This window comes from Poecilia reticulata, linkage group LG13 (genome assembly GCF_000633615.1).
Source record: "Poecilia reticulata strain Guanapo linkage group LG13, Guppy_female_1.0+MT, whole genome shotgun sequence".
NCBI classification, from domain to species: domain Eukaryota; kingdom Metazoa; phylum Chordata; class Actinopteri; order Cyprinodontiformes; family Poeciliidae; genus Poecilia; species Poecilia reticulata.
In genome coordinates this window covers 28,261,199-28,286,919 of record NC_024343.1, presented here as the reverse complement: position 1 = coordinate 28,286,919, position 25,721 = coordinate 28,261,199, and the positions used below count along the sequence as shown (strand labels likewise).

General features: G+C 37.9%; 1 protein-coding gene across 14 annotated transcripts in view; it reads right to left on the bottom strand.

Moving 5' to 3' along the window:
• Positions 1-25,721, bottom strand: part of tenm4 (teneurin transmembrane protein 4) — a 211,175-nt gene that overhangs the window by 84,803 nt on the left and 100,651 nt on the right. For 8 of the 14 annotated variants that reach the window (XM_008426387.2, XM_008426390.2, XM_008426389.2 and 5 more), the window contains 8 exons: positions 25,574-25,648; positions 25,237-25,335; positions 22,858-23,093; positions 14,406-14,570; positions 11,032-11,246; positions 8,493-8,703; positions 1,592-1,693; positions 34-228 (listed from right to left, as the gene is read on the bottom strand). In XM_008426387.2, the coding sequence (XP_008424609.1) occupies positions 34-228; positions 1,592-1,693; positions 8,493-8,703; positions 11,032-11,246; positions 14,406-14,570; positions 22,858-23,093; positions 25,237-25,335; positions 25,574-25,648 (1,298 nt within the window). The remainder of the gene's footprint in view (positions 1-33; positions 229-1,591; positions 1,694-8,492; positions 8,704-11,031; positions 11,247-14,405; positions 14,571-22,857; positions 23,094-25,236; positions 25,336-25,573; positions 25,649-25,721) is intronic. The other 6 variants (XM_017308251.1, XM_017308253.1, XM_017308254.1 and 3 more) reach the window with 3 other exon arrangements.

The following is a 25,721-nucleotide window of genomic DNA, read 5'->3' as shown; positions in this document are numbered from 1 at the left end:
AAGGCAAGTTAAAGTGACATTCAAAACAAGTACCTTCTTCGCAGTTCTCTCCTTTGTATCCAGGGTTGCAGATGCAGGTCCCCCCAATGCAGGTCCCATGGCCGCTGCACGTGATGTCGATGCACTGGCTGGTGGGAACGTCACATTCGGAGCCCTTCCAGCCGCTGTGGCACATGCAACGACCTTTAAGGTATTGACCATTCCCACTGCACAGCACCGGACAGGCAGCTGTGAAAAGCACAAAGAGCAGAAATCCATTTAAATGGAGCACTCACTGTAAAACAAAAAAACTCAAATGAGAAAAAGTGAGACTTTTAACAAAAGAGTGATTCTGCTGCAGTCCTTCTAGCAACACATAGTGGCAAAATTAACTCTGATCTTTGTCCAGACTTGTTTTTGTGAAAACCTATGTTTTTAAACTTATTATCCTATTAATTCATAAATGATGTCTGAATGCAGTAAACTGAATGTCATTCTGCTTACTGAGCTGAAGCAGAATAATCTGTTGAGCTTTATAAATCAGTTCAAATATTAAAAGCCTAAAACTTTTGATATCAAATGAAAACAAAATCTGTTAAAGTCATATGCTACCTGTGTTCAACTTATAGAAATTTTGACAATTTATAGTAAGTGTGAAATTAAAACATGTTACTGAATAGCTTGAAAAGCTAACATTAGCTAAGATGCTAGCATTAACTACATATCAAACTTTACCTAAAATCCTAACACTTTCACACTTACCTAATGGACAATGCTGTGCTAAGCATAAGTTAATATGGTAACATTTAGTCATCAATCATTAAAAATGGGAAATTATCTGAATGGTATTTTCAGAGGAAGAGGAAGTAAAATATGCTTTAGAGAACAAAATGGTTTATGTTATCAAAAATAGAATATCAGAGAAGTTAATAAAACTATGGCCTAGCATAAATCATAATCTTGCGTAGTTAGTAGCGGAAAGTTTTGATATTTGAATATTGCAGGAGTATTTAAAGGCCAAAAGACATAAAAGAAATCTGATTCCAGAAAAGGAAAACACCATTATCCTCTAAGTTTAGAAATGGGGAAATTTAGGCAAGGTGATGTTTTCTTCAAGACATAACTTGACTCATGAAGAGGAGTGGCTAAGAGAATTTGATTTCTGTGTCACATTGCGATACTACAGGCAAACAGCAAGTCAACAAGGATTCTTCCACATTGCAATACAAAAAAAGTATAAACTACAAAACTACACCAGTACTTTTTAGAAACAACTAGGGTTGCCAATACTGGTAGTTTTGTGGATTTTTCCCTTCAAAACTAAACATAACTAATCATTTCAAGGCATTAAACATAAAACTGATTAAACAAAAACAATTTTAGCCAGGTAATATGTGAATCTGCTTGTGCGATATGCTCTTTTCAAGTAGAGACAGAGGCAGAAATAAGTAATTTGGTCTTGTTTTGTAAAATGTGAATTACAGTTAAATGCTACAATAACATAAAAATTACTCTCCCCAAAGCATAAAAGCCATAAATGAGATTATCACAGTGACCTAAAATATATCTGAATGATGGGAATAACTGTGAACTATGAGAGGAAATGACTCACCTCGCCCACAGTCGGGCCCTTTGAATCCTAAAAAGCAATGGCACGTTCCAGAAACACAGTCACCGTTTCCAAAGCAGTTGCTGGGACAGTCATCAATGGAATCTACAAGAGAGCAATCAAGAGATTTTCTGAGTAATGTGATTTGAAAAAAGAAGAAAATTTCATGCCACTCATTTCCTTCTGCTGATTATTTCCCTTTGCTAATGACAGTGATGAGAACACGCTCCATCAGCCCCGACGTTTATATTTCACTGCATGCAACTTGTTTGAGTGTTACTTATGTTCCACACAAATGGTCTGATTCATGGGCAGGGAGAACAAGTGACAAATCATTCCAGTTCTCAAAATTTCCAAATTACCCAAACGTCGAAAAGAGCAACATTAGCAACATTTGATAATCCTAATTTGAAGCACTGATTACTAAATGAGGTCAGCGACTGTGAAACTTGCACGTTTTCACGTCAGTGCTTTGTGTCTTTGTCTTGCTGTCAGGGAAGGTATTAACAGAAACAGTGAGAAAGCTGAAAAGAACACTTTGTATTCCTTCTCTGCCAATTCATCAAGTGCTGCAGTGTTTAAATGCAACATGTAAATCAGCTTTGCATTTAGAAGTTAAAATTCCACAGGGACACAATAATTTTTTCTTGGCATCTTATCTAATTGTACTTGGACTGCAATCAAACGAGTAATTTACAGCAGTCTCATAATAATTCATGCTAAATAGATCATTTTCACTGCAGTTAATAGTAACTTTCAAGCTATGCAGCGAGTCAAGAACACAGTTGATGAATAAACTTTGCATTCTAAAATAAAGATTATCTTGAGGTTTAGTCAAACTACCAATGATAGTGATTATGAAAATGGACTTAAATCCTTGCATAAGTTTCCTTTATGCTGCTGCACAGCAGGAGTGTGTGTGAAGAATAAGTCTAGAGGATTTTCTTTTTCCCTTTAATATGCCACTGGTACTCTTTTCAAATGAAACTGATGTCAATCTAAATGTTTTAGAAGTTTTCTGCAGAGTTTACCATGAATGTGTGTGGTTAACCTTTAAAACAGACCAGATATTTCAGGTCTGTTTTAGGTTATTAGCAGCCCATTTTTTATGAAACACTCTTGAAAGTGGAATTTGCGTTACTTTGTGAAAAATCTATATTTATAACTCAGTGTTATAAATCCATATTTTTCAAAATTTGAAGTTCTCAGCATCTCAGAACAGTCGGTAGCTGGCAAAGTAAAATTCATTCCACAAAAGTTTAGCGTGAATTCCTGGGAAAAACTTTGTGAGGTAGATTATTTTTATGTAAACCTTAAACCTTAAATCTGCTGTAGTTGTCATGCCAGGGTACTAGACGGTGCTGTGATTATAAAATGACGTCAAAATTTCCATGCTCATTGTTCGTTACCTCGGAGGTCCATTGAGTGTCTGCATTAAACGGAAATTGCATCTCCATCTCTGATGAACCAAGTGCTCATGTAATACATAAATATTCAGAATGATCAGAATGTGCTAAACTGAAAATGTTAAGAAGCACACATAGCATGTGTAGAACAAAACCTGCACCCTTGTGTTCTGCACATGTGTGTTTCCCTCCTCCGCCCTGATACCTGGTTTCAGAAAGTAAGGGTATCTGAGACCCCAGTCACTGAGTCGCAACAGAAAAGGTCTATATAGTGACAACCAGCACCATGTAAATGAGGCCTTAGTAAGAACCTTGAATATTACAGAGTCAGCAGCCATTTCTTCTCTGTGCCTGTTTCCTTCGCACATCACAAGCACAATGGCATCTGGAGTGCAAGTCGACGACCGAGTGAAGGACATTATCAATGAAATGAAAGTGGTGAAGAGCGTAGCTCAACATAAAGACGTTTGTAAAGGCATTTTCATGTATTTGCAATTGCAAGACACAAGATTGTAAACTAGAGTACATTCCTTACAATGGAAACAAAACAAAGCCAAGTCTAAATTCTTTTTCCTAAACATCTCTAAAAAATATTTTATTTGTCTCTCAAATTATGTCCAATATACTGCCTAAAAACATTTGCTCCAGCGCTGCACTCTGACACATCCTTTTATTAGAGACAAGACCAACCAGTGATCTCCAAAGACAGCAGCACAGGCCAGAAACATGATGCTCAGCAAATTAAGTCTGAAATGGTCCTGAAAAACTATCCAATCTTGTCCACTGCCTGCAGGCAGCACAAACTCTAGGGCTAAAACTTATTGAACAAAGATTCTCTTGTACTACACAAAAAGTAAGAAACGCGAGCCATGGATTCAGCTTCCCGGGACCCCGGAGAGTCAATCATCACTAAGGATGCAATGGAAGGCAGGGGGAAAAAAGACAAAGAAAGAGAGGGAGGAGGATACAAGCTGACCAGAGACGCACTGTGAAGACAGGGAGGAGGGGCCCGTTGTATTAATGTGCTGTCGGCTTCCCTATGCCATGTTGGGTTAGCTAAGGGATGAAGGGAACACTATCCTCCGGTGTGGTGGAAGCACTCTGAGGTTTGGTGGGTTTTTGATGGCCTCCCAACAAACTAAGTACACAAAGAGGTCAAGGATTTTTTGCACAAAGCCAAAAACACCAGCAGCATCTTTAGGCCACAAAGGTCATGGTAACAAAAATTAAATGCATTTGCTCAAAATGAGAAATTCCTACTTGTTATTACTATTACAAAAGTAAGATTTAAGATGCCTTTCGAAAGTAATCACAACCTTTGAACTTTTTCACATTGTCTTATTTTAGAGGAAACAGTAGACTGTGAAAAAGGGAGAAACTATATCATGATTTTCACATTTTCTAGCAAAAACTAGAAGAAAAGTATTGCATGCATTTGTATTCCTTTCCCCTTGTAACACTTCATAGTGCTACATAGTGATACTGCTGCGAGTATTTCTTTCAACTTTGATCTCCTACCCAGCCTCTGCTGAACAAAACCTTCCCCACAGAATGATGAAGTCACCACCATGTTGCAAAGATGGGATGGTAAATTCAGGGTTTTTTTTGTTTTTTTTTAAAATACAAATTGCATTTTGCATTAAAGAGTCAGTTAAGACCTTTTTGGGACATGTCTAGTATGTCTGTAGCCAGCAGTTTTCAAATCCTGCCCCAGATTCTCAATTGCAATTAGTTAAGAACTTTGATGAGGCTCAGTTCATACTTTGATTTTGTGCAACTTTGTGTTGGTGTATCGTATAAAATCCAAATAAAATACCTTATAAATGCGGTATTACGTAAAATAAACTTGTTTTAGCTTTATATCATGTTATAATGTTATTCCCTCATTAAAAACATACTTGGGGTGTAACTTTTGCTCCCATAAAGTAACACCTATTGTCTCATTTTCAATCCTACATACATAGTGTCAGGAAGAGTAGGAGGTTCTTAAAGAGACAACAGCCAAATTATGTTTGATTCATGCAGCATTTTAATATCAATTTAAGGTAGCAAAGTTACTTGTCTGTGCCATTAAATTGCACAATGTGCCTAGAAAGTCTCTAACACTGCTCCTTTAAAGTTTGTGCTGCTTTGTGAGAAAGTGTGAAAAACTTCAAGGTGTGTAAACAAGGCACTGTAGCATACAGAGGTGTTATTTCGTAAAAAGCCCAACTCTAATCAGCTGAAATAATTATTCTGGGAACAGACTGCATCAGGATGCATCTGATTAATGCTAAACTATTATGCACATTTCTATGCTAAACACCATACAACCTGTCAAACCTGTGTTGCTCTGTGCTCTTATTTTGAAAGCTGGCACAGTTTAGCAGATTACACAGTGCCCACGTCTGTTGGCTGTGATTCCTCTGAGAGCGAGGAAGGGAGGCCATGAATATCTCTTAGCCACACACTCGACATAGGCCAACGCATAAATCACGGATTCAAGCTGAGCTTCATTGAAATTCATTACCCTTCATATCAGGGGAGCTAACTATTGTGAGTCTCTGCAGTCGGCGAGGACAGAGCCGGGTTCAGGAGCTGCCGGTTTAATCAGCAACTTGCCACGGTCTCAGAGGACGTTCAACACCTTTGAAAGATGGTAGGCAGTAGACAGAAAGAACCTCAGCGACGGAGTGAGTCAAGGTAAAAAGACAGACACTGCTGCTGTTTTTTTACTTCCTTTGCTTTCCCCAGATGTGGAGAGCTAATGCATGTCTGGCTCAAGAAAGCAAGGACAAATGGCTGCAGGTTCCAGAGGGTTGTAACACAAAACATTCACCAGAACATATTTTAACTCAGATTAAAGGAGTTACTCAGATAAACAGGTAAACTTTGTCATATGTTATATAAAAACCTTCTTGTATTAGGTCAGTTAGAATAACCTAAATTAACCTAAATTATGTTCATATGCTAAACCCTAGAAATGTTCATGCATGTCCTTAAATGTTAGTCTTTAAAATGCATAACATCAGTTTTGGGCATCATTCGTTCTGATCTTTATCCACAGGTTTTGTGACAGAGCTGGTCAGATTTATAGTCCACCTCAGTCACACACACCTTTTCAACCATGCTGACCTATTTTTTATGGGACTGATATCCGGGCTTTTATATGGCCACTTTAAATCACTGACTTGAGACATTTTGTAATTTGGCACTATGCTTTAGTCATTGTCCTTTTGGATGACCCATTTGTGCCCTAGCATTGTGCCTGATGCTTTGAGATCCTTCAATATTTACACATAATGCTCCTTCGTCATGATACCGTCAAATTTATGAAATGCTCCAGTCCCTCCTGCAGATAAGCACCAACACACAACATGATGCTTCTCCCACTAACAGATGGTGTTGTGAAGGCTGCAAGCGTCTTTGTTTTTACTCCAAATGTAATGATGGTCTTTATGGCCAAAGAGTAGAATTTTAGTTTCATAAGACCAGCATTCAAAACACATTTATACTTGTTTACAATTGTTTGAACAGAACGTGGTACCTCTAGCCATCTGGAAATTACACCCAAGGATGAACCAGAAGTCTGGTAACCCTGATAACTTTCATGAAATCTTTGGATTTCCCTAGGATGTTAAAAAGGAAGCAGTTTGTTTGAAGTATTACATTAATGCATGTATGGCGGTGCCTAAAATTAAGTTAAAGCTATTAAATAAGGCTAATCATAGGCTTACAAATACATGATATCACCATCTGGACTTCTCAAAATTGTTTAAAGCAGGGGTATTATGAGCTTTATCTTATGTTATATTATGTTATTATTGTTCCTACAACAAAAAGGAAGAAAAGAGTCTGAAAAAGTAGCAGCATCTTAAAAAGACAGAAGCCCAATATTAAGGCATCAAATTGCAAAGCCAAATTTCTCCTAATTTGTGTTTGCTATATACAGCATAAGACCATAAGACCTAAAGGCAACAGTTATTTATTGTGCAACAAAATGGCACTATGTGTCTGGAAAACACAATACTATCATTTTAAAAGCATGTGTACTTATAAAACTAAAGAAAGTAATTCCAAAATTGTACTTTTCTGCCTTTTAGCAAATAGAAAAAAAGGGCTATTTCTAACTGACCTAAAACAGGTCAATTTCAGTCTGATTTAATGTCAGAGTCATGAAGAAAAGGATATCTGGTTTCAAGTGTGTGTTTTGTTATGGTGGTAGACAGCAAGAAAAGCTTCCATTTAATGCATGTAACGTGCAAAAGGTTGTAAAACGACACTTTTTTCCCACCCAGTGTTGCCAGAGACAACTAAAATAATTTCACCGTGAGTGTCTCTTAAACAATGCTGCTTCTGTTTCACCGTCTGCCTGTTATGGATATTGCACACATATATTTCTATACCTGTGCGGCTCCATTTGAAGGTCAACTCCATCCCTCCACAGCTCAATACGATTCAGGCAGGCGGTGGATTCAATTTCTGCTGAAGGGCACTTAACCGGTGACCCATTTTAGAAGGGCCCCTCTGCCTCCCTCTGAGCTCCCGTGAGCAAATCGGCTCCTACACAAACGAACAGAGCCAGGATTCTTGCTCCCGACTATCTCTGCCCCACCCAATCCGACGTACTGAATACTTTATCTAGCTCTGTTTTCTCTGATGCAAACCACAGGAGGGCTTTGCGCGCATCCAGTCAAGAAGAACTAAGCAAAAGCAAACACGGCGCCCGTCCTTCCCTCCCTTTCTCGTGTCGCATCATATTTTAAGCATTGAATTACAGTTGTTGTTGGAACAGCAGGAGGGGCGCAGTGCATCTCCTGCTCGTCTTCACTCGAGGACAGCCTCTCATCGATCTGCTGCCTGGCACAGCCACTGTCACATATGGACCGTGGCCCGAGAGCTTTTAATTAAAGAGCATGTGAGAACAGCTCCCAGCTGCCATGCCTGTGAAAGTCGACACCTCGGGCCCTCTCACACCTTGCTTGATACAGCCGCGCTAATCAAAGGCGCTTAAGGGAGAACAAAGAGCGACGCACAAAACGGAGTCACCTCCACAAAGAAAGGACATGCGTGCGAAACGCAGTTGCGTGCCACTCCGGAGTCAGAGCGCAGGAATATCGTTCCGTCTTTGATTTATGGTAAGCAGATGGAAATTGGAGCAAAGCGTGATCAAAAAATGGGGACTAGCAGGAGGGGACAATCATACTTTGAATTGTATGCAAATGTTTCCCAGACGCTGGACCCCTGATTCGCTTGGAAGACACTCAGGCTAATGAGGATATTAAGATCTCTCAACGCCCTTCTCAGTGGCATGGCGGGATCGCGCTGATGTCCTGATTTTGTAATATTCTGTTTCACCTTGATTAACCCACACTCTCCTCAGCCACTGAAATCTAGCTGTATCTCTTACTTTTGCCCCAGTTCCGCACTGTTTGCTGCAGGGTGCTGCAGGGTGGTATTATAGGGATTAGGGATAGCTATTACAGGTTTCATTAGCAGGCCAAGCCTGCAGCACTCACCTATGGCAGTGGTGAGGAAGGAAACGGTTTCGGTTTCCTTCCCGTCGTTGTAGACGGCCAGGTGCCAGATGCCCGAGTCCATGTACTGGATAAAGCCCGTGTCGTGTGTGGTGATTGGTACGAGACTCCGCTGCAGAGCTGCAGGCCCCTCCAGACTGTGAACATCCTGGGCCAGGAGCCGCCGCCCATCCAACAGCTCTACAAAGTCAAACTGCAGACAGAAAGTGAGAATGAACTGATGGATGGACCACAGACATGCCATTAGGAGTGACACATGAGACTCCAGTGCTTTCAGCCCCTCTTTATAGCAGAGCATCATTTGGTGTGCATGAATAACTCATCATCATTCCAGAGGAGCCTGAGTCAAGCCTTGACACAGCTCAGCTGGATGGGCTGTGATAATTTCAGAGTCCAAATATCTGACATGAAAGTCTTGTTTGAAATTATTAAACTGAAAAACGGAAAGCTGGGGAAATTAAATGTAAAGTTAGTGTTTACCAAATAACATCTGCTCTGATATGCTTCATATCAGTGGAGAGTCAATGAATACCAATGAGGCAGCATTTCGTTTTCATCCGCAAAATGAAAGGAATCCTGACTCGTGTGCTCAGTCTTTGGATGAATACTCGACTCTGGATTATTTTCTCTGAAGTGAAAATGGAGGGGGAAAAAAGACCAGCCTGATTTTTCAACCAAAAAAAAAAAAAAAAAAAGTCGGATTGGACATTAATGCAAACAAAAATCCTGCTATGTGCAATTTGTTGAACTCATGTTGCATTCAGAGCAGAAATTTAAAGTCTGCAAGGCAAGATATCAGAAATGACTAATGCAATACACATTTCATTCTGTTCGAAACATAGATGGGAAATTAGTGAAAAGAAAAATCTTCTTCTCTTGGCTTATGAGTCCAGTCTCTTTGTGATTCATTGATGGTGCTGAACCTGAAAGAAAACTGCCACAAATTCATTTTGCAACAAAGAAGGTGATTCATAATACAACAGTGAAATTTATAAAGCCGTTTGTATTCATGACACGCTCCAACATGGTTAGTCCTTTTTTAAACAGTATTCCAATTTGTTTTCTCTGGATGAAAAAAAATGGAAAAAGAAGAAGATTCTTACACTGTGTGGTCATGATTGTAAATTGCTTCACAGCACGGCATTTATAATTCAGCCCTGACTGTGTAAAAAAAAGAAAGACACAGAACTAGTGCAGGAATACCGCCACTAAACTGACAAGACATTTTAAGCCCTGTTTTTATAGCATTGCAGGGTTCCTACAAATTTAAATTTTAAAGTTCAATACTTTTCCAGACCAATTTTCCTAGCAGTGTGTAGAACATTCTGTGAAATCTGAGTGTAAAAAATTAGCATATGGGGTTTTAATAGCTCTCTGTTCAACAGATCATAAAGAAACAGGATGCTGAAACTCGTTTCAGCTTCAGCTTCAGCAGACTAGTAAAGGGTTATTTCACAGCTTTTCTGGTTTCTGGATGAACATAAATCTGCTGTATTTGAAAATCAAACATTGAAATGTGCTTATTTTGAACAACATTATCATATGAATTGTGAATGATTTTTTCTTCATGGACAATTTATGATCTCTGATCATTTCATGATGTATACAAAAAAAGGTAATGACATTGCTGCATTTGTCATTAAAATATTCATTTAAAAATAAATATTTTCACATAGTTTAAACTTTTACCTAAGATCTTGTGGTCACACAGGTCCAGCTTAAGAACCTTATAATTTAAAAGCAAAGTTAACTTTCAGCACTTTTATTTCATAACCTAATAAGCAACCTGAGTGAGTAAAAAATAACAATGCATGTTTGAAATTCAAATATCATCAGCATAAAGAGAAACTCTGTGTCCTATTTGAACTGCATATCGTACAGAACTTTGAAATCCAATTTAGATTCTGAGGTCGTAGTTGTTGATGTTAAGCAGATACGGAAGCAAAACCCAAACTGTGCAAAAACAAAACTAAATTGCCAATGGTTTGACAACTGAATCAAATACATGACTAAGGCCAAGTTCACACGAAGGTGAACATGGTAAATTTGCATCAGTGATTAAGAGAAAATGTACATCCAAATGACTGACCACAACAAAGCCAATATTGGTCTTGGCAAAACCGAAACACCGAACCGCGCCATGTTTATTTGTTGGTCAGATGGAGGTATGACGTTATTGTAAAAAAGATCTCCTAAAATGCTGGGGATGTGTTGATGCCAACCATGTCTGAATTGTTTAAGACAGAATCATTTTTATTTTTAGCATACTGAATCACACAAGGGAAAGATATAAACCATGCAAGGCGTGGTCAGTATTGAAAGAAAACAATAAAAATTAAACATTCTGGTACCCCAGACTTACCCAAATTTGCAAATGATAAAATTAAATTCCATACTTTTCTGCTTATTATGCAGACTTTTCCAGTCTGCATACTAAGCACATTTACAAAACTTACAAACAAAAGATACTACAAAAAATAGAATAGAAATGACATTTCATGAGTATTTTAATACTTCCCACCTGTGTGTGTGACGGAGGAAGGCCTCTTCTTCCATATATTCCCACTAAGGCATCTTTGCTGAGTGAAACGTTAAACTTTAGGTACATGGGATGATCGATGAAGACCTGGGATCTCCAGAAGATACCAGGAGGAATCTGCTGGGCGACCTTGCGTCCCACGTCAATCTCCCCCATATCTATATAGCTGTCATCCGGGAACAAGCTGTCCAATTTGCCTGCAATGCACACAGAGTTAATCGGTCAAAGAGATCACATCATTAATCCAGAGAGCAGAGGAGCGGTGAGGTTTGGTCTGCAGAGGCAAGGGTCTGACCATATCACAGACATTTAATCACACTGCTGACAGCCAGAGAAAAAAATATATAATGAATGATCTCTCTGACCACTGACAGAGATTACCAGTTACACAGGAGAGAAGACGGTATATAAGTGAGAAAAATCTGACTGAATTTCATTTTATACAGTGCCTTGCAAACAGTGTCATACCCTTAGAACCTTTCAACTTTCTCAGCATAACTGTGACGTGAAAGAAACAGTCCATGGTCCTTAATTACTTTTACAAATAGAAATCTAAAAAGTGTGGCAGCATTCCAGAGTAAAAACTCTGGAAAATTATCTTTTGCTGCAATTTCAGTGACAGGATTTGTAGGGTGTTTATCAGCTTGGCTGAAATTATTGCCCATCCCTCAATACCAACCACTTCAAGCTTTGTCAGATTAAATGGAAAATCTTACCACAGATTCTCAGTTAGATTTAAGTCTAGAATCTGAAAAACGAATATGATTTGATGAAATCCATTTCATTGTACCTCTGACTGCATGTGAAGGATTCTATCCTGCTGGAAGATGATTGTCAACTCCAAGTCTACACTCCATTCATCTTCCTATTAAAGCTGTGAAAGGGAGATCTGAGAAAACCATCGACTAGACAGAAAATTTGAACAGGCTCTGATTGGTTGTTTCTGAGCGAGGGTGTGTTTCTGCAAATGGCAATACGACCTATGACAGGAGGCAGAGGAGCTTTTTTTTGTAGATTATCTGTCTCATATTCTATTATCAGGACAATTTTATTGAACATGAAAAAATACATGTATATATATATTTTTATAAAAACTAAAAGCTAAAACTGAAGCTGCCCCCACCAGCTTAACACTGAGAGGATGGTGTTATGTAGATATTTTTCCTGATGCTGTTCACTCATGTTTTATAATGAACTTCTAAATCCTTCATACAAACACAAAGATGGACTCTACAATCAAATGGCTTATAAAAACATTTTTACTCAAAATTTTATTAATTTACACATAGAAGAGTGCTGAATGCAAATTACCGGCCACAAATTCCATCTATGATATTTGTTTATTCAAAATATTTACACCTATAAAACCCTAAATAATACGGGGTTTGTAATTGAGAAAAATATGTGAATAAGTTTAAACGGGAAGAACGCTTTTAAATGGCAATGGATCTGTCTTAATGTAATTTGACTTTTTTTTTTTTAAATGAAAAACCAAAATATTGGAATATTTGTGTTTAAGAAGTATTTACAGTAAAATAACCTGTTATTATTTTTGTTACAGTTATAGAGTAATAATACAGGACAGACGTGAGGAAAAACTGTTCAAAAACTAGCTTCTTAATACAGAGGAGTAAAAGGAGTCATTATAGTAAAGAGGGAACTTAGTTGCTATCACCTGCTTGGGTATTAGAGAATTTACCTGCAAAAATCCCCCATATGCTCCATAGCACAACTTTTATTGGACTCAGCGGAAATAGCAACATCTGTTTGACTGTGTAGATGAGCTAATTTCAGCAGCAATGCCGGCTACAGCAGACATCCATACAATCTCCCCCCAGGACAGGGAAGCAGACACGGCTTTAGGTTACACACACGTGGCACACCAGATGGAAGTCCTCTCAAAAGTCCATCAGCGACAATAGGGGTTTATCAGGGAAGGCAGGGCACACTCCCCAACTCCCCGATCGGGGCTTTACATAATACTACAACCCTCTAGCTCAGTTTCCACATGCAGGCAAAGGGTTTGTGTGTGTGTGTATTTATGCAGCACATTAATGGTGTGCTCATCAGACTGTTTAAATAAATTATAAGGTGAGATAATGGCTCTTATAGTTAAATTTTTTTTTTGTTCTGCAAGTTACATAATGCCATGATGGAAAGAAAAAGGTTGGAAGAGAGGGCTCTGTGCTGTGCATCATCTTTATTATACATTAGGTAGTTGAGCACTGTTGCTGGTGACAGCAGTGGAAAATGAAACTATTTAAAAAAACTGCACTCATTGATTTGCTATCAGCAGTCGTGGCTGTGCAGGCTTTGGGGTTTTGCTGTAGTCATGCTTGTTGTTACCTAAACACACTTTCTGCTGTCTGGTAAATGAAAAAGACAACGCCTGGATTCATCTATATGATAATAAACCCGTCCTGCACCTACTGTAGTCCGCCTGTGGCAAATCACATGGTGCAGATCTGGGGGCATTTTCTCAAGAGTGGAGCAGAGAAAACTTTCCCTGACTTGAGCAGTTGGTACCAAAGGGTGAGCACATTCTTTCTTTGGCTGCCAGGAAAGGCAGTCCAAGCTGGAAGATGAAAGGATCACATCCGTTCTGAAGGGGACAGAGTGGCTAATCCCCTTCCAGTCCCTGGATACTCCATCCCTTAAGCTGCCCCATATTCTCCCTCCAGGAACAAACAACACTTTCCCACTTACAACAACTTTTATAGGATTACAATGCAGATCTCTGTGCATACCGTGGAGACAAGTGAGCGTAATGTGAAGCTGGATGACAAAATAATTACAAACTTGCATGAGCTCTGAAATGCCATCTGTAAACTAAGATTTGAGAAGTTTGTTTGCCGTTGAGCATTTTTCTAAAGAGGGCGCAACTGGGAGCTGTGCCAAGCATTGGAAAACTGCAGACAATTTAGGTAGCTTTATTCACAGCATACGACGCCTTGCAAAATGTATTGTAGAGCTTTTCCATATTTTGTTACTTTAGACCCACAAAATTCTGTGCATTTTATTGGGATTTTTTGCGACATTGAGAAACAAATGGCATTCAGTTCAACTTTTTTTACAAACAGAAATTAGAAAAATGTGACAAGTATGTTTTCAACTTCTCTGCACTAACAAACCTAAATGAAATCCAGTGAAGGGTGTTAACTATCAAAATCTCTCACAATAAAAAAAAATAAATTATTTGCAGATTTCCTTTAACAACCTTCTATTCCTTGATTTTTTTGTGGGTTTTTTAGTTTTTATCACACAGTGTCCTAGTGAATTAATTGGAAGTTTGTGGTTGCACTTTTGCAAGGCATTGTATGAAAAACTGAAAAGAAAGATCAGAAGAGTGTACTTACTGTCATCTCTTCCCCTGTGATCTGGTATCTCCAGCCCCGTGTTGCCTAGAGGTGGTAAACTCAAGTCTGTAGGGAATGGTAGGCCACTTGTATTATCTTCTGACAGCTGGTACATCTGTCTCTGCATGGGTTGGAGGTGCCAGTTTAACCCCAAAAGGTGAATGGCTGGAATATTAAACAAAACAAGAGAGAAATAGTTTGAATGCATTCAGTTGAGTAAACTAATCACCTTCCATAAAATTAACCCGAGTGCATGACATTTTACTGAAGAAGAATGCAGGACTCGGCTTAATGGTTAATGGCTCTTTCTCCAAAGTGCTGAGCACTAACATTACAGGATGAATTGTATCACAAGCCCATGGGACCACATGTGTCTCTCCACACCAACACTGGCATGGCCAATCCTCTGTGTCTTGTCATTTTCCCAACCCTATTACCTTTATGCTTCCCTACAAAACCAAAGGACAAACCTGGGGGGGAAAAAACACATCAGCAGAGAGAAACCCGGGGTGTTCTGACTGAACAAAGCAGATGAATCACAAAGATATTTTACAAGGTCGACAAAAGAAATGTCCTTTAGAACAATGGTAGCACAGCAGAGCATGGAGGAGGAGGGGCTGACCATGACAGATCACCAATAAGAGAATGGACAAGATGAGCTTACCAAGGCAAAAGCCAAAGCAGAAGGCAACAGTCAGCAGAAAAAGGCAATGCACTCAATACAGCCATGTCTTTGTTTGGTTGGTTCACTTAAGGATCCAATGCAAATAGCAACACAATTTAATCAAAAAACTACTTAAGAGTTTAGAATCCAGCTGGGGCAAAATACACATCTGCATGCGATAATTTAATTTCATTAAATTCTTTTGTCTATAGAGAAATTAAGAAATTAACTAAGTACTTCTGGGACAATGAATAAAATGATGTCAAATATTATGTTTTAACACCTAGACTTAATTCTTCTATCTAATCTGAATCTGAATCATCTGACAATCAGCAAGTGAATCAAAACTAACATCTACTTTTCTTATCTGTTTGTTGATTAAACACTTTCTGGTTATGCTAAAAAGATTAAAAATGAAAGTGATAATAAAATGATAATGACATGAGCTCCTAAAATTTACAGCTAAACCAAATGTTCTAAACGACATTCAAACACCTCACTGTAAGATGTTCCATCTCACTGACTGTGACTTAACACTTACAGTATTTCTATTTCAAATATCGAAGTTTAACAAGAAACTGAGGACTGTGATATCACATTTGTATTTTTATCTCAACATATTTGATATTTGACGCAAAATACATTAAAGACATGTCGTTGTACAAAACCTCTAGACCACTCAGGTCTTCTGGTTCTAAAGTGCTCTGCATTCTCAGAACCAAAACCAAACATGGAGATGCAGCATTCAGTTTTATGAACCACAAATCTGGAACAAACTGCCAGAAAATTGCAAAACAGCTGAAACACTAAGCTACTTTAAGAGAATGGTAAACACCAACCTGTTTAGAATTGCTTTCGACCCATAATCACTGGAACATTGACTAACATATTTGATAAGTGATGATTTTGATGATGGCACTTGACAAAAGGTATTGTTTGTTATTGGTCTCACAATTGCTGACTGTTTGATGTTTTATGATGCTTTTAATGTTTTCATGATGTAAAGCACTTTGAACTGCCTTGTTGCTGAAGTGTGCTAAACAAATAAACTTGATTGATTGATAATACATGAAAAAATGAATGAATAAACATAAAATACACAAAATTATAAATATGTGCAAGGTTTTCCATATGTTGTCAGCAGCTTGAAAAACAATAACTGCCAAATTACGGAAACTTCAGCGTAAAATCAAGGATTCTAATTTGCTATGCCACTCTTCCTGCTTAAAAAAATAAATAAGTAAATCCTAATAAGTTTGTTTACAGTATGGTAATGATATTTTTGTTTTTGAAGAAAACACAATCCAACCATAAGCAAACGTCTAAGCCTCCCCACAATTCCATCCTGTTATAATGTGCACTTTTAATAAACTGTGTCCTGGACTGGTTAATTTTTTTGGTAGGCTCTGTGAAATTACTGTGGCTAACTACTAGTCGTTAATTATGCTAAAGTTAAAAGCGTCTGCTTTTGTGCATTCTAAAATCCTCTGTTCAATTTATAAAAACATAGAAAGCATTTTGAGCATTAGGACCACTATAGAATTAGATAAGCATTGAAAATAATAAGAAAGAAAAGAAACCCTACAAAGTTAGGTGTTGGAGAAGTGAAGAAATATTTCTGTGCAAGTTGAACAGGCATGTTAATAATTGTGGAGGTTCAAAGTAAAAAAAAGAAAGAAAAGAAAAACAAGAGCTAAATCACAGAAAGAAAGCCTGGATTGAAAGTAGGTGTTCTCAGCAACTGACATATAAGTGTGTTTAGCAAACACAATCACTGTAGAAATAACTATTATAGAAAGTTATTTTGTCCGGTTTCTGTGTGTGAAATGTCAGAAAATCTAGAGTCATTGACTGATCAAGCACTGGCTTTTCTATACACATTCACCAAGAAAAATCCTAATGACCAAAAACCTTATTTGATACCACATCCTTAGGCAAACTGTAGGTTAGGTGAATATCTATCAATGAAAACACAAATTCAACAGAGTTCAGCTGCAGTACCAGCATCTGTTCTCTGCTCATTCTGCTTGAAGAAGTGACTGTGTCAGTGGAAGACAACCAGGGGAGTGACAGATGGTGTTGTTTGTCATTTTGTAAGCCCCCAAAAGATATACTTTTTGATCTGTTGAATTATATTGACTGACAAAATAAAATAATAATAAAAAAAACAACTATGTTGCTGAACCCTTTGCAAAATCACCAGGCATGTTGTCATTCAAAATGTCTTGGTAATCAAGTGTTCCTGAGCTGTACTCTTTACCCCATCCGACCCTGGAGAGTCTAATGGATTCTTTAAGACTTATGTCAGTGTCTACCAGGTATGGAGGAGAAACAGAGAACAAACTTTGCAAACACTGCCAAGCCCTCTGAAGATAGCCTAAAATGGATGTAATACCAAGAATGACAGAAGGCAGTGAAAATATGTCTGAGTGAGGAGGACTGCACTTAGTAGCATCTCTGCTTTGTCCTCAGTACACGTTGTTCCGTCCTTTCGCTTATCTCTCTGCAGGAAGTTGGGTCACGCCATGTGCCAATTACAGAACAAAGGTAGTGTAGTTGGAGACTTCTAAGTCAATCTGAGGAAGTCAGAGCACGGGTCATCTGCCACAGCAGTAAATGATTCTGTTGCCTGTTCATGGCACTTTTTAACTGGTTCACAGTTCAAAGGAAGCAAAGATGACAAGAAACTTTCTCGTCATTTTCCAGGTTAAAACCTAAATGCAATGCAGGCATCTAAAGATGAAAATATAAAAACTAGATGTGGACCTTTAGAGTTAATTGCAGGGACTGTAAATAATTAATCGCAATTAATACAATGAAAAAATAAGCAACATTTTCTATTGAAAACCATTTTTGCTGCTAAATTATTGAATATTCAGGCATATAAACTTATCAAGTATATTTATGATTTCTAATCTATTATTGAGGTTACTTAACCGAATTGATGCAAAGAGCTATTATAGCAATTCAGATTTCAAATGTTTCAGGAATCATCTTTCCAAAATCCCATCAGATTAAACAGGAGAAGCAGCTTTGTCATCCATCGCTGTCGTTTGTGGATATCATTGTACAAATACATAAGTTCCAGCAATGAAAAAACCCAACAATAATAAATTGTGTCAAAATTTTAAATGCATTAAATCTATGTAATTAATTAATTGAAATTAAAGCACTGAAGTCCTGCACCTATCACCAATCAACCAAAAATCAAAGGTATTTTTGACCACATGGCTTAGAAGTTTCTAAATCCACAATTTCCAAGGTGATAAATATGACATGACACAGTTCCCAAGCTCAACTTGCCACCATGCACATGGAGGAAGGCAGGTAAAAACAAAAACCCGAAACCAAATCCCACTCAGAGAAATGAATCATTTTTTAAGTTGGAAATTATATTACTGCAATAAAAGCTGAAATTAATCTTTGGCAGGGGTGCCACTAAATGTGGAAGGTGCTGTTTGTAAATTTTCTTCAACCAACAATTTATAGGAGGCAGCAAGTGCCGCGTTGTATTTCTGTCAAAACAAAACATTAAACCGGTAAGAACCTGCCTCCAAGATTGTCTTGAGTTTAAACTGCATTGACATAAAACAACAGCGTATAAATAGTTTAATAGACTATATTTAGGTTTGAATCTCCAAGCTTTAATTTCCCTGTCACTTTGCTGTTGGAACAGAACACCTGAATTTCCCCACTGAGGGGCAATAAAGGATATTTCTATTCTATATAACACTAACACCGACGTTTGACTTAAAGTCCGTTTCTTCTTGTAAGTCTGCTGTGAGAAGTTACTTTACTCTTAACGTAATGGAATTAGATTGAATAATTCCATTAATTGGAATTAATGCATGAATATTCCACTGGACTACACCCAGAGATCAATAATCAATATGCCTGTCAATGACTGGAAACCTTTTATTTGAAAGCAGCCAATATCTATTCACATCTTAACACTAGCCCAATAAAACTGTTGCGACTCCTCACAGTTACACCTGATTTTGCAGTTTTCATACTTTTTTGTTCATGTTTAATTTTTTTCTATTGTTAATATAATGGTATGGTTAAATTGATATGAAATCTAGAAAACAGACAAAACAACAAATGTTTTATTGGTACATCTCAGCTGATTAAAGTATTATCAAAGGATTCATCTAATCCAAAAGGTAATTCATTCCACACATAGGGACATATTTTGAACATTCATATCTGCTAATATTTCATTGTCATTTCTGTAATATTCAATTTCTGTTAAAACTGGCAAATGAATACCGTACCATGAATACTTCTTGTTTCTTCCACTACAATTTCCATTAAAATGCTTAACACAGCTCTCTGTAAACAACTTCTAAAGTAATTACTTTTTGTGACACATCTTTGTGTGCGGGGCTGTAAGTGATTGTCACCTGGACCTACATGAGGTCAGATATATACGTTGTGATTGCGTAAGTCATTACACAGTCAAACAGTGAGACTTTCCTATTAAAATTGGTTTTCAGTGGGTCATATTTAAAATTCTAACTGAAAATTGAGTTTTCATTTGCTACTAGCCATAATCATCTAGACTAATTAAAATAAATGATGGAAATCTATAATGAATATATATAATATGAGTTTCACTTTTTTTGTAATGAACAACTGAAATAAATCAACTTTTCAATTATGTTTTTTAATTCATGAAGCTGCATCTATAAAAAGATACATTTTATTAGGTTTTGGCAAAATTAAACAGAATCGAGCTGTTTTATTCTGAATTACAAAGTACAAATCTGTGTTATAAGAAATGTTTTCTGAGTTTGAGGATCACAAAGTCAAACATTTTCCGGGGCCCAACCTTTTCGTCCTTGACTGGATGCCCATGGTGAATGAAAGTGAACACAGGAGGATACTGATGACCTTAAAATGAGGAACGTATAACAAATGTGCTAATGAGCAAGCAACCACAGAGAAAATAGTGCCATCAAAAAACTCCCGACCTTTTCTGCACTTCAAAATAGGTCAATTTACCCAGCTGTGTGGAAAAAAGAAAACCAAGCTGAAGTCAAAACATCTGTCATGAGCTGTAATTGGCTTTATTAGACATCTCATCCAGAGGTCCCAATTACAGGCCTCAATAATTAACTGCACTTGAAATTAAATGTATTTTCTCATCAGCCTTTAATTAAAAATGCCTCTTGTTCTTGATTGAAATTTCCAATCTGAGGGTGGGGTTTGGTCTCCAACATGTTTACTCGTGCTGTAACAGAAGATGGTCGAGGTGTAATTGTATTGTCTGATTAGGAGCTGTCAGGATGATTTGGCTTTTGGCCAGGTCACAAGCAGAACGCGCAGACTGAAAACCCAAGTCAAAACCACATCTTTTGTTGCTAATTAATAGATAATCGCCAGAAGAAGAAAGGCATTGGTTCTGACTTTAGATTTGTACTGTTTTGAATTTTAAATTAAACTCTAAGTGGCTACGCCAACAAAGAAATGAGTAAGATTTTAGCTTGTTTAGCCTCAAGGTGAAGCAGAAATGATAGCTTTTGTAATTGTTACAGCCCAATGAATATCTATAACAAATGTCCTCAAAGAGGAATTAATTTATCTCCCTGATGAAGGCCGTACAGAGGGATCTGCCTTTTATTCCCCTCATGCAAATCAACTCCGGCCCCATCATCATTCTGCTACTTTATTTCTTTCTTTATCTCTGGGAGACTGGATTCAATAGTGACACCATTTATATGTTAAGAAGGTATTCTCTGTGAAATAGATGCACTGTTATAGTATAAAATGTAATAAAAGGAAGTGGGAATTAACTGTTTTCATGCGTTTACAACAAGGGATTCCATAGAACTTTTATTACTAATTAAAAAAAATTATACAGCGCATATTTAAAAGTCAAAACTTTACATCAAGTGTTTGGCTAAATGTGTTAGAAATGAATATAATATAAGGATCGGAACCCATTTTGCCTGAAATTATTGCTCCAGGGGAAATATTATAAATCTTATTTTTGATTTTGAAGGTCTTTGTTTTCATCCTGCAGGCATAAATCAGTCAAGATGTTTGTTAAAAGGAAAAAGAAGTAAAACAAAACTTTCACAAGATGCAAAACCCGCTTTTTGTTTAATTTGGACCTATCTGTTGTTATTTTCAGTTCAACAGCGTTGTCAACACAGAGGCTTGAGTTAGTTTGTTGCTGTCTGTGGCGAAGCAAGCTTAACATCAACATAGATTGACTAAGAAATAAGCGTTTGCCCAAAAATCATATTCAAAAGACTAAATAAAATGTGTATTTACCAATAAGGGTAAACAGAATTTATCCCAAAGAAAAAAAGTATAGTGAAAAGTTCAATGTTGATTTATCTGGCCCCGATTACAAGGAATATGTTTATATGAGTAAAGCTGAGACTTTCAGACTTTACAACCCTGTATCAATTATCACGCATGGTGGAGGCAACATCGGATTGAAGATGTATTTAGCAGGTGGTATACTACAAAAAAAAAAGAAGAAAACATCCAACTTCTTCCACTTTACCATAAATCAACAACTATTTGACTTAGTCTAAAACATAATTGGGTGTTTTAGCGGGACAGTGATCCCAAGCATATCAAGACTGCTTGTGGCACGGATAAATGTTCAAAAGTACTTTATTTTTTATCTCAAAGGGAAATTAAATGCTGCCTCTGACTGAAGACGGTTGCTGTATAACAGTCTTATGACTGACAGGACATGCTAACAGCTCAGCTTTCTGGCAGCAGAGACAATAATCCACAGTGACTTGTTGTGGATGTTGGCAACCGCTACTAGTCCACCTCATTTTCTTTTTTGTCTTTAATGTAGGCTAACATTAAGCTTCTGGCACCTGAAGTCTATTGAAAGTGTATGGACTATGCTTTGAAGCTGGATCCAGGCCAAGAAACTGTCCATTTTAAATAAACTCTGCTATTGATATTGAGCCAAATATATATTAAAGGTTGTGGATAACTGTAGCAAATAGTGGGGAGGGAAAAAAAATCCAGAATCAATTGAAACTACAAAAATTCACTCAAGTTCGACACTGTGGTCATTTCACCCTAAAAAATAAGTTTAAATGCATAAAAAAAAGTCAAAGATTCATACCATTCAATCCTTTGGTGAGAATCTAAACTTTTTACCATCACTGTATATCATCTGCCATATAGAACAGCAGGTGTTTGATTTGTGCTCTCTTTTGTTTGGGCCTCCTTTTTCATTTTTAAATGCTAAGAGTTTTTCCACCAATACTTCTATCCCCTCAGCAAATAGATCACACAGACAAACTGCAGACTGCATCCTCAGATATGAATATCAATTCCTCATAGGATGGAAGCAGACAAATTGAGCAGAACTGATTTAATAGCGTAACTTAGTTGATGTCTCTAATCCAGCTGGGACCCTGAGAGAGCTGGTCAATCACACCCTGCAAGATGAATATTCTAAACTCGCAGCCCCTGTCTCTCGAGTGATGGCTGATGTCTTTTTAATCTATTTCCTACCCGGCCTATTCATGAGACCGAGACGCCCGGTTGCCCATCTGCAGATTCAACCGACCAAATCTATGAATGATAATGTTTTTTTTTTTCTGTCGACTTGTGTGAGTAAGGACTCAATCTATAAGCCTCCATATAACTGTGTTTGTAGAGCTCCGGGCGGAGACTAAACACCATTAAAACGGATGATGAAAGAAATACAGCAGAGAACGGACTCATCCTGTGTCTGCGTGCGAGTGAAGGGTTGGAGTCTGGGGGGGGCGCGCATCGGTGAGGACACACACACACGCTACTCACCAACGAAGTAGGCTAACAGCAGCAGCAGCGTCACTGAGATGAGGATGGCACTGAGAGCAGCACATTTCCAGTTGCAGTGCTTGTAGGGCTTCTTCAAGCTGAAGGCAGGTCGAGAGAAGGTGTTTCGAGGTAAAGGGCGTGGGGGTGGCGAGTACACCGTGCTGGAGGTCAGAGGGTACCCCGGTGAAGTTGTGCAATACATTGGTGATGTTCCACCTGGTTTGAACAGGAAATGCCTGAGAAAAACACATTTTGTATGTTACTCTGACAGAAAGCGATACCCAAGGATGCCTTCAAATTCAAGTAAATCTTTCATTTCCGTCATTTTATTTCCAAGTGAGGATGTAAAGACATAATGGATTATTAAAATCAAGAAATGTGTGTTAGTATATACAGTGTCTTGCAAAAGTATTTAACCAACCTTCCCACATTCTGTCACGTTACCACCACAAACGTCAGTGTTTTTACTGGGATTTTGTGTGATATTGCCAACATATTGTAGTACATAATCAGATCTGAGAAGCATGCTGAGAATTTATATAACGCTCCTCACCAGATTAATAGTTTGCACGACCACCTGTTGCTGCAAATACAGCTTAACCTGCTTTGCGCATCTAAAAGCTGGAATTTCAGAGTGGCAAGAAGAAAGCCACTGCTGAAAGAAAACCATTTAAGTTTCATATGCGGTTTGCCACAAGCCAATCAAGGGCAGCTATGAAAGAAGTTGCTCTGATCACTCTAGGACCAGCTTAACCTACATTTAAACTGCTGTGTGTCATGGAAACTAATACTGTGCTCAACCATGATCACGCCATGCCCTTTGCCCATGTAAATCATAAAAGCTGTGGAGATTTAAATTTTCCATTTTGGTAGAGACATCACCAAAAGACTTGTAGATGTAATTGGGCAAAAAGTAGTTCTTAAATGTTAATAATACATTTTGCCCCCATAGTAAGCCACAGTGGTGAGCACACAACCGCTAATCCACTAATAGCAGAGCTAATTTTTGTTTAGCAATTTAGCCAACTTTTGAAAATATTTGGTGCATTTGACTTCCCCTAAATTAAGTCTTCCAGATAAAGTTTACGTGTTTTTCGTAAACTTTCCGTTGAATAAAGTTCTAAGTCTGTTGAAGTTTTGGCCATCAACTGTTAAGCGTTCTTCAAGATGTTAGATGTTTATTTTCATGTTTTTATTTTGTAGAGGGTGAAGACAGCATTCACAGCAGTTTTGTTTCCTTGTTTTTCCCTCAATAGCTTTATTTCATACAAAAACAAAATTAAATTGATGTTCAGTTATTGTAGACTTTCTAGGATAGATATAATTTGAATTGAAGTTAGAGTGTTAGCCCTTTAGCTTCTGCTAATTACTGTGCAGGTGTAGTGCTTTAAAATCAATGAAACTTTTTTTTATGATTGGTGCTTTAGGATTAGCGCAACACACTTTTTTTAGTTAGCAGTCCCCACCACTGAGTGGTAACATATTTTTTTGGAAATGATTTTGTTCAGTCTGCCTTTATCTCTAGATTTGCAAAATTTTAAGAGACATACAGTAAAAGCCTATAACCGTAAAAGAAGGCAGCTCTACAATGTAATAAGTCAAGGGGAATGAGAGAGTAAATTTTGTTTGTTGGTCTATTACATACAATTCCAATAAACTATATTGAGGTTTGTGGCTATATTGTGACAGGAAGGGAAAAAGTTCAAAAAGTGAGAACACTTCTGCAAAGCAGTGTAATTTTCACAACTAGTGACCGCATTCAAGGAAGTGTGACTTCAGGTAAAGCGTGGGGTTGTCAAGGCTGTCCAGAGGGGAGATAAAGCACATAAAGCTGCAGAATGGTAAAAAGCAGATTTATTCGCCCTTGAAGAGCATGGTTGACTATCTCAGGAAAACATGTGTAGCTCTCCGTGTCCAAGTGCCGTATGATCAGCCCATCAGAGAGTCAGTGACAGCAGCACTATTGTCAAGGCCATTTCAGTGACAAGTTTACAAGACGCTCCCGAGCGACAGTGACATGAGTGTGATTGAATGTCATCTTACAATGTGTGATGTGGAAAGTCAAAGAGACCATACTTTATTTGTAAATCTCAAAGACAAATAGCTTGAGCACCGTATTTTAGCAGTTGAAGTTTCATAAAGCGGCCATGTTTGACATTACTAAAAGAACAGCACAACCCAACAATGTGACTTGATGCAAATTAGGCGAGTTGCATCAAAGCTGAAGACACAAACACACCCATTCTAGCACTGCAGGAGACGCACAAAAGTGATTGACAGTGTTTCCAAACGGGGGATGTTTGATGGAAAAATAGCACAGGCATTCATTGTTTTCATGGCAAAGCAGATTCTGAGCCACAGAGCAAACATGCAACATACCCGTCGTTGTACGAGGCATCGTGGCGTGCTGATGCCAGAATGTCCATCTCAATCAAGTTGTCCTGCAAAGTCTCAAGGAATGCCTGCTTTGCTATATTTCTACACACAGGTGGAAAGATGGATATGAAGCTAGTGTGAGACATGCATGCAATAAAAAACATGAAAATGCCAGTACAAGAATGTGATCACCAGGCGATATCAATCAACAGGTAAAGAAAGAGCGTCACAACGGATGGCGTGGGGACAAAGAAACCAAGGCCCTTATGGAACTACTTCTAAAGAAGAGTGGGACAAATGACATCTAACTCTCGCTGCTCTCATTTGTACGCTTCCATACCTTGTTTTGTTTGAGCCCTGTCCTTCTCTGCAAGCGTCTTGCTCTTCTCTGATAAACATTAGAGTATTCTGGCTCCTTTAAGGTTGTGGTTGAAAGACAAAAATGCATCACTTACTGTACATATGAAAAGTTAGCTTTAGACAGTTTA